Source organism: Mesoplodon bidens (assembly GCF_964165515.1).
Source record: "Mesoplodon bidens genome assembly, chromosome: 4".
Lineage (NCBI taxonomy): Eukaryota > Metazoa > Chordata > Mammalia > Artiodactyla > Ziphiidae > Mesoplodon > Mesoplodon bidens.
In genome coordinates this window covers 102,658,978-102,675,712 of record NC_138160.1, presented here as the reverse complement: position 1 = coordinate 102,675,712, position 16,735 = coordinate 102,658,978, and the positions used below count along the sequence as shown (strand labels likewise).

General features: G+C 38.8%; 1 protein-coding gene across 1 annotated transcript; it reads right to left on the bottom strand.

Annotated features, from left to right (window-relative positions):
- Positions 1–11,941: 11,941 nt before the first annotated feature.
- FTMT (ferritin mitochondrial) lies at positions 11,942–12,721 on the bottom strand (the record flags this gene model as incomplete). The annotated part of the gene is made up of 1 exon (XM_081233704.1): positions 11,942–12,721. The coding sequence occupies exon 1, from the start codon at positions 12,668–12,670 to the stop codon at positions 11,942–11,944; it is 729 nt and encodes a 242-aa protein (XP_081089830.1). The 5' UTR covers positions 12,671–12,721.
- Positions 12,722–16,735: the final 4,014 nt, after the last annotated feature.

The window sequence follows — 16,735 nt, the reverse complement described above, 5'->3', positions numbered from 1 at the left end:
ATAGAGGTACCAGTCTATTAGGGTATATATACAATAATATTTATTCCAGCATTGTTCATGGAAGCCAAAGTAAAATAATACTGTAAGAAGGTGAGTGCCCATCAAAAGATGAATAATTGAATATATTATATATCTATACCATGGAATATCATTTAGCTGCTAAAAGAATGAACTAAAGCTATGGAGCTATACAAATTGTCTAGAGGAAATTATATAGGTATTGTTGAATGGAAAATAAAGGAATTTATAATGAGATCTCATTTTTTTTTTTTTTTTTTTTTTTTTTTTTTGCGGTGCTGGGGCCTCTCCCGTTGCTCAGCACAGGCTCCAGACATGCAGGCTCAGCGGCTGTGGCTCACAGGCCTAGCTGCTCTGCGGCATGTGGGATCTTCCCGGACCGGGGCACGAACCCGTGTCCCCTGCATCGGCAGGCGGACTCTCAACCACTGCGCTACCAGGGAAGCCCCCATGAGATCTCATTTTTAAAAAAGCAAAAATCATGTACTTATTATACATATGTACATTTATATGCCCATATATGTTTGTATATGATTAAATATTCATGGAAGGGAGCACGGAAGAATTCATATTAGCTTATTTACATGAGCTCCTTCTTGGGGGCTCTCATAGTTTCCCCAGAAAGCAGACTCAGATAGTGATTGGCATGCAGCAAGTTTATGGAGTGCTCTCAGCGTCAACCATTGAGGGAAATGAAGGAAAGTAGATTAAGCTGAGGGAGGGACTGGGCTGTCAAACAATCACAGCAGCAGCTCAGCTGATCCCATGGAGACCTCTGGAGCTGAGATGTCCCTGCATAGTCATTCATAACTGGAACAAGGGAGTCATTTTGCTCTACATTCTCTATTTGCCTTCCTCTCCTAACCCTCCACACTGACTAGTCGTTGGATGTGGACTGCCCCCAGGAAGAAGGTGTGATAGAGCTACAGCTCTGCTCAGCTGAAGGTATTCCTTAGAAAGGAGGATTCAGCTGTGAGCATCAACTGTCAACATTCCCAGCAATTGAAGGAATAAGTGCTCTAGTCCTGAAAGGGGTAAGGAAATTTAGTTGGCACACCATAACATTCTCTAAAGAATAGGGTGAAGAATAATGTGGTTGAATGGGGAAGGAGAGAGGAAGAGGTAGCCATACAAGAGAAGAGAAAAATAGTTTTAATAAAAGCATGGAAACAAGTGGTAAATGTGCATCAATACTGCAAGTGGTGTGGGAGTAGCAATGCTATGAAAAATTCATAATGTTTTACCTAGAAAAACCTTCCCAAACCTTTCTTGACCCAATTTTTGGGGTTATCTTTGCTTTTCAATATGCTGTATTTTTTTTGACAACACTGAAGGGATAAAATGCTCAGTGAAGAAGGATTGAGAAGTAAGCCTAAAGATTTTATTTTCAGAAGGACTAAATGTCTGATGAAGGAAATTACATCATGCTGTACACTTATTGCAGTATTTTGGCTATGGTAACTGTATTCTTACTAAGATGCTATATTTGGAGAAAAAAATTGTCTTGGGAAAAGAGATAAACATGTTGATAATTTACTGTTCCTTAATGTATCATAGTAAGGCTCTGAACTACTTTAGCTCGACTTTATATACAGCTTTGTAGTTTTCATTTATTGAATAGCTATCATATACCAGGCAGTTTATTAGGCCCTGGGGGACTAGAAACTACAGACTTAGTGGTTCAGAGCCTTGTAGGAAAGGCAAACGAATAATCAATCACAGAGTGATAAGGCTATGGTATAGACAGAGTGTTATGGGAGCTCAAATGACTACCCAAACCAGAAGGTTGCAGGCTGAGGATGTCAAAGCTTTCAGGAAGAGAATACTTCTGAATTGTGGGTGGATACTGGGGCAGGTGAATAATAAGGAAGAAGATTTAAGGGTAAAAAGGGCACCATCAGGGAGCTGTAAGTAGTCCAGTATCTTGCAGTTGAGACTGTAAGCTGTATGGATTGGGATGAAGGTCTAAGTCTTAAGAGACGATGTTGGAGAACAAAGCAGGAACAAGACCATAGTTAGGATTCTGACAGGAAACACAGGGCACAAATAAGATAATTTGAAGAGAGTATAATAAAGCATCTATGTATAAAGAAGTGGTTGGGGGGTAGGGCAAGGGTTGGACATTTCCACCCTAGGCCTAATACAGCAAGAGATAGAGGGGCTTATTAGAACCTGGAGACAGATGGCTAAGTAGAGGGAGCTGCCTTCCTCACAGGAGGAATGTTGCAAACCTGCAGTGACATTGAAAAGAGGGAGCTGGGAGAACAAATAACTTGATGGGACCACAGGGAAGGTGAGCCCATTGTTATGTCCTTGCAGGTTAGAATGGAGAAAGGTGGAGAAGAGCAGAATGCAGTTCTGGAGGGGCAAACAGAAGATCTCTTCCTTGCATAAGTGACAGTTGCAGAATTGGAGATTAAGTAGGAGGTAAGTAGATGAAAAAGGGAAGGAAGCAAGTGGAGCTACATGGCAAGAGTCTGTGGCAGGAGTGTGCATGGTGAATATAGAGACTAAAATAATGCCAGTACAGCTAGGGTAGAGAGAGCAAAGATGTGGGACATGAAGTTATAAAGGCAGACTATACAGGGCCAGTCATGCCAAATTAAATACTTGTTATATGACCTTTAAACATTTTTTTGGCAAAACATTAACTAATCCCTTACTGTTGGTTATAAATGTAAAGGGAAATGAAAAAAAAAATGGTAAAACCAATATTTATTTAATACTCTGAAATTTAAAACATTAGAAACACTGGGAATTAAAGTGTTTTATTTCTTTGAAAAAAGTGTCAACTGTAGTTTGATCAGTGTTTGCCTTTTTCTTCTTATAATGTAACAGCATATGGGACAAGAATCTTTTTTTCATGTCTTAGTGAATTGTCATACTCCTTTCAAAATTTGGATTCATTTCCAAAATTCTATCTTTTGCACTTTGAATGTTGTGAAATATCTCCAAGAGTTCTTTAAATGAGAAACTTTTTGTGGCTGTCACTTCTCTGGGATATCTTAATCTTTTTTGTAGGACAATGAGTTCTAATAATATCCAGTTTCACTTCTAGTAGTATTGCTTTTCACTTCTTTCTTGCACTTTCATATTTTGACCAATTCTCTCTTCAGATTATTCAATATTATAAAATGTGACTGGGTTTGTCACTGAGAGACAAGGAGACAACACAACTATGTGCTTTACTATTTGAAGGTAACGTGAATGACAGATGCACAATGACCAATCACCAACAGGCTTTAAAAGAGTTGACATGATTGGTAACTGATCATGATGTGTAGCTGCTATTTATACAGTGATTTGTAGACTAAAGAGCTAGCAGCAAGTCTGTTCTTCATGCAATTTATTCACAGTAAATGTACCACAGTAACTAAAATTTGAACCATTTTGTTGAGGGACTGTTGTTATTTAAACTATATTAACTGAAATTCATACATTTGAAACAAGGTGAAGCCAGGACTACCTATGTATTTAATCAATGGCTAAGCAGAGAGCAAAAGGAACAAACAATTTTGGGAAATGTATTAGGGTAGATAAAAAAAGAGGGAAATATGAGTCCTCTTCCAGCTTTGTATTTGGATTACTTCTTAATTTAATGTGGGACACATTATACAGAAATGCATCATATGTGTTATGCTTAGAAGTGAGTAAAATTAATAGAAACTCCTATTTGCTACATTTAAATTTTATGATTTTTTAAAAGGTGATAATTTCAAGTGGTTAAAATTTCAAGAAACACAAAAGGTTACACAATGAAAGACTTACTAACACCCCTTTCCCAGCTACCAGGTTCTCTTCATTGAGGGCAACTGACATTATCCTTTCAGAGGTAGTCTTTGCATATACAAGCAAACATATTCACAAACACACTGACAAAACTTTCTCCCTTTTTAAAACACCCATTCTAAGCAGCTAATATTTATTGAGGATTTGCTACGTACCAGACAATGTGCTGACCTTTATATTCTTTATTTCATTTAGTTCCCCAATAAACTTTGAGATAGGTTGTTGTTATGGCAGAGGGAAGTCCATCTCCAGAAGTTTAACTTCTTTTCCCCAAATCATGCATTTGGTATGTGGTGGAGCAGTTATTGTCATGTAAGTATTTTGAATTCTCAAGTGCAGGCTGTTAATTACCAGACTACACTATCTAGGATCTGTGTATAGGTCATGCAATACCATTTTATTAGTCCAACAGTCCTTTTACGGTACAGGAAATTCTTTTTGCTAATTCAGTCTATGAAAATATGGTGCTCAGGAGGTTTAAGAAAGACTGAGGTTTGTCCAAAAGCATTAGATAATCTCTCTCAGGAGACTGGCCACCATCTGTACTGGGAAATTGGCCAGGTTGCTTGGAAGGAGCCCAACCCTGAGTGCATGTCTATGGTCTGTTCTCTGAGACTGTCAGGCAGTCCCTCTCCCTGTTGGATATCGACATTCCGTCTGACACTCAGCAAGCACGGGAGAATGCACACACACACCACACACACACACACATGTACACACATACAAACATATCATTTTGTTCATTTATTCATTCCAAAACAAATATACCTATTAAGTGTCTTAAACTTGCACAATAGAAATATGAAATTTAGGAAAACTAACAACCCATGGCAAAGCCTGTGCACCTTCTTGATTTCATAAACTGAGTGCTGCTTGGCAGTGTATGCTTAACAGTCTGTTGTGAGGAGAAATACTACCCTGGTCAGGTCTGGTTAGCAGTTGTGCGTGTTTTCTAGTTGTCTGCTTCCTGAATGTGTCTTTTGGACCACTCTTGGAGTGTCTCATGCTCCCTTTCCTCCACCATGGACACCTCTCACCTTTGTTTGTTACAGTGGTGTTGCTGAATGTTTTCTCTGATGCTTTTATTTGAGAGTGGAAAGCTTGAAGGTGAAGTTCAAATTTTTAAAAAGTCAAGTGAGCTTTATTGGCTTCAGGAACTCTGGGTCAAATTTCAGTAAGAAATTTACACACACACACACACACACACACACTCTGTTCTGAGATATCTTGTCATGCAGACTAAGTGCTTCTCCAAGGAAGCTTTTAAATGAACTGCACAAAACCTGGTTAACAGCTGAATGTGAAAGATGATGATTTTCATTAGCTGCTAATGTTAGGGGGAATGTGCTGTATTTTCCTACAAGTCTGAAGGCCTTGGATCTTGGCATCATTTGGTGTTTGTGTTCAAGAGCAGAACAATGTCTCATGATGTTTAGGGGTTTGGAGTCATTTCTTTCTGTAAAGTAGGTTTTTGTTTCAAAATCTAGTCCTCCACTTGGCTCGACTCCAGGTGTATGCTTTTTGATTTGTAGTTTTATGAATATTAGACAAAGAGTAAAGATTATATCCCATCTGTAAAATGACTTATATTTACTATTTTGTAATAATATCTGATAAATGAAGTTAATTAAAATATTTCTAGATAGAAGTAGCTGTATATCAGTAGATGATCTCATTTGCTACTTTTGATCTCGGGTGGCCTCAGCCTGCAGTGGCTTGAAGCAGGATTTCGCTTCCCGGCAGACATTGAAGTTAGCCTGTGGCAGTGACAGCACTGAGTCCTAGCCACTAGACCACCAGGGCCAGTGGCCAGTAGTAAGGCCCTGGCCCTTCAGCTGTGTAGAAATGAATTTCCACATAGAGACGGAAAGCAGTGAAACAACTAAAGTGTTTATTAGGAGTAAAAAGAGTACGTGTGGATAGACACACAGGCGGCCTCAGAGAGAGAGTTTCGCCCTCGTGGCAGTTTGAATCACTTTTATGGGACAATACTTCTGGGTTTCCTTTGGCCAATCATCTTGCTTTGCCTGGTTCTGAGTCCGTATTTGGTATATCTGAGGGTCCTGCCCTGTGTGAGCATGCATCTCTTAGCCAAGATGGATTCTAGCAAAGAGGCCTCTGGGTAGGTTGACATCACTTACTATGGGGTGGCTCCCCGTCCCCCCTTTTTTTTTTTTTGCGGTACGCAGGCCTCTCACTGTTGTGGCCTCTCCCATTTCAGAGCACAGGCTCCGGACGCACGGGCTCAGCGGCCATGGCTCACGGGCCCAGCCACTCCGCGGCATGTGGGATCTTCCCAGACCGGGGCATGAACCCGTGTCCCCTGCATCAGCAGGTGGACTCTCAACCACTGCGCCACCAGGAAAGCCCGCCCCCTCCCTTTTAGACCTCCAAAGAGTGTTTCTGCGCATGTATAGTTGGGAAGGTCTCCTTAACTTTGAGAATGAGAAATATGTGGTCTCTTATCTGGGCAGGGCTTAGCTCCTCCTCCTCTTCATCTTGGAGTATCTGTCCACAGGGGACAAACTCCAGCTGTTCAGCCTGGGGCCTATCTATCTCCTGCCTCACTTTATTTGGAAGTTTGAGCTCAGCCAGTGTAAGTACCCTCAATTTGCCCTCTTCTCATCTTAAAGTTTATGTTACTTTCTTCCTCTTTTATGCATTCTGTTTTCAGAGGACATGTTCTTCCAGATCATACCTAGGTTCTTTACCTTGTGTTCCATTCTCCACTGGAACCTCATTCTATCACTTGTTTTTCAAGTCTTTCCTTTTTACTAACTTCTTTTCTTGTCCCAAAAGCAATCACAACCATCCTGTACCCTCTAGTATCTTCAATTACTTAAAATAGAAAAAAACTTTTCAAATGAAAATTCTATATTCTCTGTTTACCTTAACCCCATGAATATGGTCTTCTGTCTCTACCACTCCTAAAGCCACTATTCTGAAATAACCAATGAGTTACAGAACTGCCAACTCTGTTGGCCTTGTTTTTTTTAAAAAATTGAAGTACTGTTGATTTACAATGAAAGCAAACTAGTGGTTACCAGTGGGGAGAGGGGAGGGGGGGAAGGGCAAGATAGGGATATGGGATTAAGAGACACAAACTACCATGTATAAAATAAATAACCAACAGGGATTTATTTTACAGCATAGGGAAATATAGCCACTATTTTGTAATAACTTTAAATAGAGTATAATTTGATGGCCTTTCAATCCACAACCTCATTAAGCTCTACAGCATTTGATGGAAAATCTTTCTCCTTCCCTGGCTTCCAAGGCAAGTGTTGTTTTTTTGGTCTTGCTAGTTTTTTGTTCTTTTTCTGTATCCTGTCAAGGCTTCTTAATCTAATCGCCCCTAAATATAGAGTTCCTCTAATTTTCCAAGTGTCTATATTTGGACCCCTCTCTACTGTCTCTCTTTTATCTCCTCACTTTGTCAGTTCAGCCTTTTCAGTTTTACTTATGATCTCTATATGAATAACTTCCAGATTCACTTCTCTGATACTTTCTGAAAGATGAAGACCAGTACTTCCAACTGGCTTCTGGATGTCTTCACTCACTCACTCCCTCATTCATTCACTTACATTCACTGAGAACCTATAAAGATAAGTACTGCTGTAGAGCCGTGGAGCTGGTAGTGAATAAAACAAAGTCCCTGCTCCACAGAACTTACATTCTAGTGAGAAAAGAAAGTATAAGCAAATACAAAAATGTGGCAGGTTGTGGTAATTGCTGTGGAGAAAAGCTGAGTAAGAAGATGGAGAGTGATGGGAAATGTGGTGACAAATTTAGATTGGATAATCAGTAAAGACTCTCCATAAAATGCCATTTGAGCAGAAACCTGAAGGAAGTGTGAGTGCAAACCATGTTCACATCTGAGGGCAAAGTGTTCTTTTCTAGCAGAGGGAATAGGCCTGAGGGGAAGAGGGAGAGAGAGGGAGAGATACCTCTTTGACCTCATTTTAAATATGTATCTTATAATCATACCACTTCTTACACTTTTACACACACACACACACACACACACACAAAACATCTATGTTACGCATAGAGATGATATCAGGGTTTCAAATCACATAGGGCCTTGTGGGACATGTTAAGGACATTGACTTTTGCCCCAAATGAGAGGAGAAGCCATTGAAGGATTTTGAATGAAGAAGTAACAAGATCTGACCTACACTTACAAAGAAACCCTTTGGCAACTTTGTGGAGTAATGATTGCATGTGCTCAAATGTGGAAGCATTTAGACCAGTCAAAAGTGTAACAGAAAATATAATAATGCAGGGGAAAAAAAGAGGGGAGTTTGTACCAAAGGGGCAAAGACGAAGATTGTTAACACTGGTTAAGATTCAGGATTTTACTGAAGGTCTGGTATAAGGTATAAGAGAAAGAGAGTAGTCAAGAATGACAGGGCGTTAGAAACTGGTAGAATGGAATTTCCTTTTATTATGAAGCAAAAGAATTTGAACAGGTTGTAGAGGATGGTGAAATCAAGTGTATGGTTTTGAACATGTTAAACATGAGATGTCTATTAAACATCTGAGGGGAAGTATCAATAAATATTTAGATATATAAGACTGGAGGCAAAATCAAGCAAACTATGTAAGCATGTTATTTGTCAACAGATATATAGTTAAACAAAAGTCACAGGACTGGCTGAGATCTTTAGAAAACAAGTATAGACAAAGAAGAGAAGAAATCCAGATGTGAGGACTGATTCTGAATTGTTTAATGTTTAAAGTTCAGGAAGATGAGGGGGATTAGAAAGGGAGAGGGAGATAAAGAATAGTAAGCAAGGGTTTTAAGAAATAACAAGTCCTGCTAGATGGTTGAGTAAGAGGAAGGCTGAGAAATGACCACTAGATTTATTATTATAGAAGTCACTTATGATCTTGACAGAAAAATAACAAGGTTGGTGTGGTGAACAGTGAACACAGCCTTACTTAGGAGGGACCAAGAGAGAACAGAAAAATTTTAGACAGGAAGTAGAAATAACTTTTTCAAGAACTTTTGTTGTAAAAGAGAGAGTGGTAACTTAGTGTTTGCTGAAGGGAATGTAGGTCCAAAGGTGACATTAAAAAAAAAATTAGAAGAAATAACACGATTTTTGTTTCTCATGGGAACCAACTAATAGAAAGAGCAGAATCGATGATGCAAGTGAGAGAATAATTGTAGGTGTGATGTCCTTTTGCCCTTGAGTGTGTGGGAGGGTTGGGGTTCAGGCACAGTGGGAAATTGGTTGGTTTTAGAGAGCAAAATAGATGCTTCAACCATTGTAGCAGGACAAAGTGCTTTGTATGTGAATACAGATGCAAATATGTGATCAAGTCAATGAGGAGAAAGTGTGAAGTTCTCCTGTGATTACTTCTAAATTTTCAGTGAAATAAGAGGATTATCAATTGACAGTGGGGAGGGGGAGGAGATCTAGAGATCTGAGATGAGAATGTAAAATAATTATCTAGGATAATAGCTATTGAATGTTTTTGACAGCAACATAGAATAAGAAATATCACTATCCAGGTTGTAAATACATGAACACACACACACACACATACACACACACAAACACAAAAACTAAGAATTTCAGGAGACAATATTCTTACTTCACTTACTTTCACTTCAATTCTATTTTGTTAACAAAAGGTGAATAATAACTCACTAAATAATTTCATGACCCACTAATAGGTTGCAATATGCAGTTTGAAAGACACTCAACTAGAAGAATTGAAGAGGAATTTTCTGCAGAAATGTAATAGCATTCCTGTGCAGCAAAATAAACTAGCTTAAGTACAGAATGTGTAGTGAGATTGATCAGCATAATCAAAAGCAAATCATTATGCACTGCCCCACCCCAATTATTCCTCCTATTGTGATTCCTATTTTTTTTCAAGTCCTCTATTCTCTGGTAACACAGATTCTAGCTCTATTAATTTTCTTCTTATATCCCATTTCTGAATTCTCTTCATTGAATCATTTGCAAAATTAAAAAGATTCTGACTCTAAACTCTCACCAACATTTCCTTGTTTCTATATCCATTGGTTTCACCATGGTTCAGGACCTTTTTGCTTTCTTTTTATTTATATTTTTATTTTTCTTATTATGATAATAATTGGTACCCATGATAAGAAATTTATTTAAAAAAGAACAAGTAGCTTAAGAAAATAAATATCAAACACAATATCACTAAGAGATAATCTAGCTACATTTGTTGGTATATATACTTCCATTTTATATGCATATATTTTATATAATTTTCCCTGGAATTCTATATATATGCAATTATATAATGTAACCCTGTCTTGTAATAAGCTTATTTTTAAGATAACACATTGTGAATTTCTGTCCACATCATTATGTTTGATAAAATCATATTTAATAGCTGCAGAGAGTTCGCATGCATGCCATTTTAATTTAAACCATTTTGTTGAGTTTGTGCAGTCGTGTGTGTGTGTGTATCTCTCAGATCTGGTACTGCAGGGTGTACAATTTCCCAAGGACCCCAGCTGCTGTGCTCTAAAATCCATTCATCTCTTAGTTTGTTGCAAGGCTGAATTTCCTGTGGGTCACTCCCAGTCAATAACTGAATGCCGGAAATGTACTTAAGCAGGCCCATTTGGATACTTAGGATTCCTCTGATGAGCGATTTTGGCTGGAGGTCTCCCAAACAGCCTTGCAGAAATTTCTGGAGAACTGCGAACTTTCCTTTCTTCCTTCCCTCAGAATCAGATTCACACGGAGTCTGAAGGCTCTCCCTGCTTCTCCCAGCTCTTTTCCCATTTTCTCTCAATGTCCTTTCTTTTTTTCCCCTAATAAATTTCTTGTGCACTTAATCCCATCTTGGCATCTGTTTCTCAGAGGACCCAAACTAACACCAACATTGAGGTTGTTTTCAGACTTTTATTCTGTACGACTACACTTCTGATGGCTCAACACTTAAGCACAGCATTCTTCTGCTGGAAGCCCTTCGAAGCATTGCCACTGCTCACCAAATTGAACCTAACCCTTCCTTCTCACCTCCATAGCTGTACTCTAGCCCATCTTTCCAAACACCACCCAGCACTCTTAGTCTAGCCGAAGGCCCACTGACCAAATATTCTCCTACTCACTTTATTGCACCTCCTCCCCCCCTCCCCAAGAAAACATCTGCCCAGCTGATGCCTCCTTCATTCTGGATCCCTTCTTGAATTTTCCATCCCAGTATTCTTTCTACTCCATTTTAAAGGCCACAGGAAGGTGTTTTCTCCAGCGTATTCACTCTTTTTGGTATATTAAAATGGAGGCTGTATAGTCTTTTATCAGACATATCTGTATAGTTATATTATCATTGTTAAAACACATGCACAAAAAGCTAGCTGAGATTGGGTTTGTTTGGGAAATACTGAGCTAAACAAAAAATGATCCAAGATTTTTTGTTTGGTTTTTGTTTTTAATTTCAAGACTTCCCAGAGCCCTTAAAATTCTAACATACATTGTGACTTTCCAAGACCAGCACTGATACTTTTTGTAGCTTCTCTTGAATTTATTTGATCACAAAATCCTTCAAAAACTGGAAATAGTTGCCAGTACACTGGGCACATTTTCAAGAGTCTGTAGTAAGATAATCCTTCAAAAACAGATCACAGATTTGTTAAAGAATTTTGTATGTATGATTTTTACAGTATTATATATTCTTCATCTTGTTATAGTTCTTTGCATATTTATCTTACACATTTTCCCACTCTAGCCTTTAACATAAGGTCTTGAAAATAACAGGCATTTGTTGAGTTAAGTATCATGGAATTTTAGTGAAGGGTCATGGTCTGGAATGATGTTTGGTAACCAGAGAAATTTAGTTTGCATCTATTTCAGTAGCTTTTTTTTGCAGTCTTTTTTATACCATCTCATCCTGGGCTGGGAAAATTATCTTGATGCTGGGCAAAAAGCCATTGTTAACATGGGGCTACATACATATTCTCTACAAATCACTTTATTGGGACATCGTACCAGAAGAATATAAAAGGAAAGGAGGAACAATTGGTATAAAACTGTGGTTTGAACCACAGATCTCTGAACACTGTCCGTAAAATAAGCCGAGGAAGCAGCTGCCTCTGGGTCCTGGCACACCCTGGGCGGTGGAGAAGGCAGCCTATGGGTTAGTTCTGATTGTTTTCATTTCCAAGGGTATGTCTGTCAAAAAGGTACTCTGCCAGGCCAGAATCCGGGGCTCCCATCTTAACCAAGTTGTGCACGTGGTCACCTAGTTGTTTGATAGACTTAACCTGCTCATTCAGATAGTGGGTTTCCAGGAAATCGCACAAATGGGGGTCACCTTTGTCTGAGGCCAGAGTGTGCAATTCCAGCAACGACTGGTTCACATTCTTTTCCAAGAGTAGAGCACACTCCAGGGCATTCAGCCCGCTTTTCCAGTCGTCCTGGTCCGGTTTCTTGATGTCCTGTAGGCAGATCTGTCCTCCCCGCTGGTTCTGCAGCCTCATCAGCTTCTCTGCGTGCTCGGTCTCCTCCCGGGACAGTCGAAGGAAATATCTGGCGAAGTTGTGCAAGGCCACGTCATCTCGGGAGAAGTAATAAGCCATAGACAAGTACACGTAGGACGCACAGAGCTCCAGGTTTATCTGGCGGTTGATGGCGGCCTCGGAGTCCGGGTGGAAGTTCTGGCGCACCCTGGAGGGGGCGCCGGCTGGCCCTGCTGGTCCCCGCGAGGAGGCGGCTGCGGCCAGCAGGCGGCGGGGGGCGGCGGGCGGGGAGCCCCAGGGCCGCCTGGGGACCCAGCGCGGCGGGAGCGCGAAGCCGTGGCGTGCCCTGCGCAGGGACACCAGCGAAGTGCTGATGTGCTTGGAGAGGAACAAGAAACAGGGCAGCATGGCCCCTTCTCTTTAGAAGTGGGGACGCTGAGGCCCGGCCGGCTCAGCGCGCCGGGGCGTCAGATCTGAATCAGAATGCAGCTTTAGGTGACGGCGACTGCGTCACAGGCCCCTTCCAGAGGCACCGAATTCCAGGCGGAGGGAGGCTGGGGGCGCGAGCCAGTCGCGGTTGGGAAAAGGCAGATAACAGTTACAAACATTGCACCCATCGTCGCTGAAAGACTTCTGCTCTTGGGCGTTTGTAATTTACTATTTCACATAAGTTAAAAATACTGTCAAAAACTAGTCGCTGTGACTTGCAAAAGAAAGGATGGAGCCAAGCCACACTTGCTCTCCCTCTCTGACCTTTTTCTGTCCAAGGATCAAGGGATGGGAGAGGCAAGGCAGTGAAATAGGGTAAACCAAAAGTCACCACCAATTCATCTGAGAGTAAATAAAGGTCTACACCCAAAGAGGATGTTTATAAATTGACTTTCGGGTTACTTTAACAAATTTAAGTATGGAAGTAGTTGCCAGTATATTGGGCACATTTTCAAGAGTCTGTAGTAAGATAATGCTTTCTTTTAAAAGGACATATTTTTAGATACAAAATTTACCTTCACTGTAAAAAATAAGATATATAAAATGTAGGAAGAATATATAAACTAGCTCTAAACTTGTTACTTTGATGTAGATACATATCTATGATGTAGATACATATTTTTAAAAGGACAATTAAAAATAATTTATAATAGCCTTTGGTTTTAAAAGAATATATATAACTGTTGTAGTGTTTTGAGAAAATGATAATTAACTCACAGAAGAAAATTCAAAACATTCCTAATCCTTCCTCTACCCAGAGAGAACCATTGTTAAAATGTTGATGTTAATTCTCACAGGTTAAAATAACATAAAAAAATAGATATCACAGATACACCAAAGTAAATATACACACTTTTTTTTAAATTATTAATTAATTTATTTATTTTTGCTGTGTTGGGTCTTCACCTCTGTGCGAGGGCCCCCTCTAGCCGTGGCAAGCGGGGGCCACTCCCCATCGCGGTGCATAGGCCTCTCACCATCGCGGCCTCTCCTGTTGCAGAGCACAGGCTCCAGGCGCGCAGGCCCAGCAGTCGTGGCGCACAGGCCCAGTCGCTCCGCGGCATGCGGGATCCTCCCAGCCCAGGGCTCGAACCCGCGTCCCCTGCATCAGCAGGCAGACTCTCAACCACTGCGCCACCAGGGAAGCCCTATACACACTTTTAACAGCTTATAGAGGTATAATTGACATAAAATAAACTGAAGATACTTAAAGTGTATAACTTGCTAGAGTTTGACACACACACATGCATATATATATATATATATATATATATATATATATATATACACACACATCTTGAAATCATCACCAAAATTGAGATAATGAACATCTTCATCACCTCTCAAAGTCTCCTCATGCCCCTTTGTATTTTGTAATACCTCTTTTCTGCCTCTCTCTGCTTTACCTCATCCCAGGCATCCACTGATCTGCTTTTCTTCACTAAATAGATTAGTTTGCATTTTCTAGAATTTCATATAAATGGAATCAGTATGTATACCCTTTTGCCTGATTTCTTTCATTCAGCATAATTATTTTGAGATCCACTAAAAATTGTAGTGTGTATCAATAGTTTTCATTGCTGAGTAGTATCCCATTGCTGAGGACATACCACCGTTTGTTTATCCTTTTACCCACTGATGAACATTTTGATTGCTTACAGTTTTGGGCTATCAAAATAATGCTGTTATGAACAGCATGTATGTTCCTGTACAAGTCTTTGTGTGGTTATATGCTCTCTTTACTCTTGGGTAAATACTTTGTGTGGAAAGGCTGGATCATATATGACACATGTATGTTTAACTTTTTAAGGAATTTCAAATTGTTTTTCAAAGTGGGTGTACCATTTTACATTCCATCCAGCAGTGTGTGAGAGTTCAAGTTCCTTCACATCCTTGCTAACACTTGCTGTTGTCATTTTAAAAATTTTTATTGGAGTATAGTTGATTTACAATGTTGTGTTAGTTTCAGTTGTCATTTAATTTTAATTTAAAGTTTAAATTTTAGCCATTCTAGTAGGTGTATACTGGTATTACACTGTATTTTTAAGTTGCATTTCCATAATAATTAATGATGCTGAGTATATTTTCACATACTTCTTTGCCAACCATGTCTTAGGTGAAGTGTATGTTCAAACCTTTTTCTCATTTAGTTATTGGGTCATTTTTTTTCTTGTGGTTGTTTAATTTCTTATGATTAATATCTGGGTCTTTGATATTAGTACTGCTTCTGTTCAGGTCTTTATATTATCTGTATGTTACCTTCTCTATATTACTTTCTTATATTTCTGTGCACAAGTCAAATTACCTTTCTAGGTCAGTTTCCTCAGTTGTAAATTTAGGATCCTACTTACCTCTAGTGCATGGTTGAAAAGATTAAATAAGAGAATGTATGCAGAGGACTTATCACAGTGCTAGACACAGAATAAACACTCAAAATATTCTTTCATAGTGTTTATTGGATAATTTCTATTTCATTATTCAAAATCAATATATTATTGAGCAAGCAATGATGTTTATTATTACATTTGGCAAGACTTCCATATCTTATAAAGAATGCTGATGTGTATTATATTGTTGCTATCATGTATGGGTAGTGAGGTAGAAATTCTCTTATTATATGAACATATCAAACTTGTAGCTTTGTAGTAAGCTCCCTGGTCTCAAATGAGCTTCTTAAAGTGTACCATACATAAAGATGGATACCTCAAATCTAGTTGCCCTCAAACTCTGCTAGTAGAATGTGATTGATATTCACCGAGTGATTTCTCACTAATTTTTGCTTCTCTAGACCCATTTCTCCTTTTATTTTCCTCAAACTTTTTCTACTCCTAAAATGTAGTGCCCTAAAGAGAGGTTATGAAAATCATTCTTTAGACTGGTATTAAATGCCAACTGCTGCTACAAGTGTTTTAGGAGAAATGATGCTCTTCATATAAATGCTTATCCCCAAAGTAATAAAAAGCATAGATATAAAACAAATACAATACATGAGATGTAATGCAAAACAGTGCCATAAAATAAAATGCACATTTAAATATCCCATGTTAACTTGTCAAAAATGTTTCTTTTTCCCATGACAAAGTTTGTCATATATTTTGTTAGACTTTGAAAATGTGAGGATCTGGTAGGTGTTATTTGTATCTTATAGGCATTTTGATTTCTAGTATTCACAGTAAAACTAATGTCGTTCTACCAAAAATACGAACCTAGACCATCACCTACCACTCTTCACAGATCATTTCTTCCTCAGTTTTAATGGCTTCTTCTATTCCTTGAACACCTCCTTAAGCTTTCATGATTCACCAGGGTTCCCTCTGCTTCCTCACTGTCTTCTCCTCCCTTCTTTCACTGCCTCATGAAATCCATCTCATCTTTTAAGGTCCCATCAAATATATTACCTTCTCTGTAAGTCTTATATAACCTCATTCAGAGTTCATCACTACTTTTTGTTGTTGTTGGCAAAGACTTTGTTTATATTGAGAGTATACCATATCATAATTATAATCATTATTGTAGCTATAATTCCTTGTATATAACTGTGTGTATGTGTCCTTAAGGGCAGAACTATCATCTTATTCATTTTAGAATCCCCAGGCCTAGCACAATGCTTGACTATTTTTAAGAAGCACAAATAAATCCTTTCAGGTGCCAAAATAGAAGTGGATAGAAATTCTTATTTCATATAACATACCAGCTGGGCCTAATGCACTTTTATAAAGTATATTAGTAGATGGCTTCACTTCAAATTATTTGAGTCTGTCCAGAAAACCTCTGTACTTTGATTTCAGTCTCCAAATGAATAAAAGTATCCACTCATTTCTTCTTTATAGATATATTGGTTAAATTATTTTATATGCTAAAATGCTTTGCCAGTTGGAAATTAAAAACTATATGAATGTGGATTTTTACTCACTGTCATGTTTTAATTTACGTAATATATAGATCAAATTTTATCATATTTTCTTTAAAGCATTTGGTTGTAAG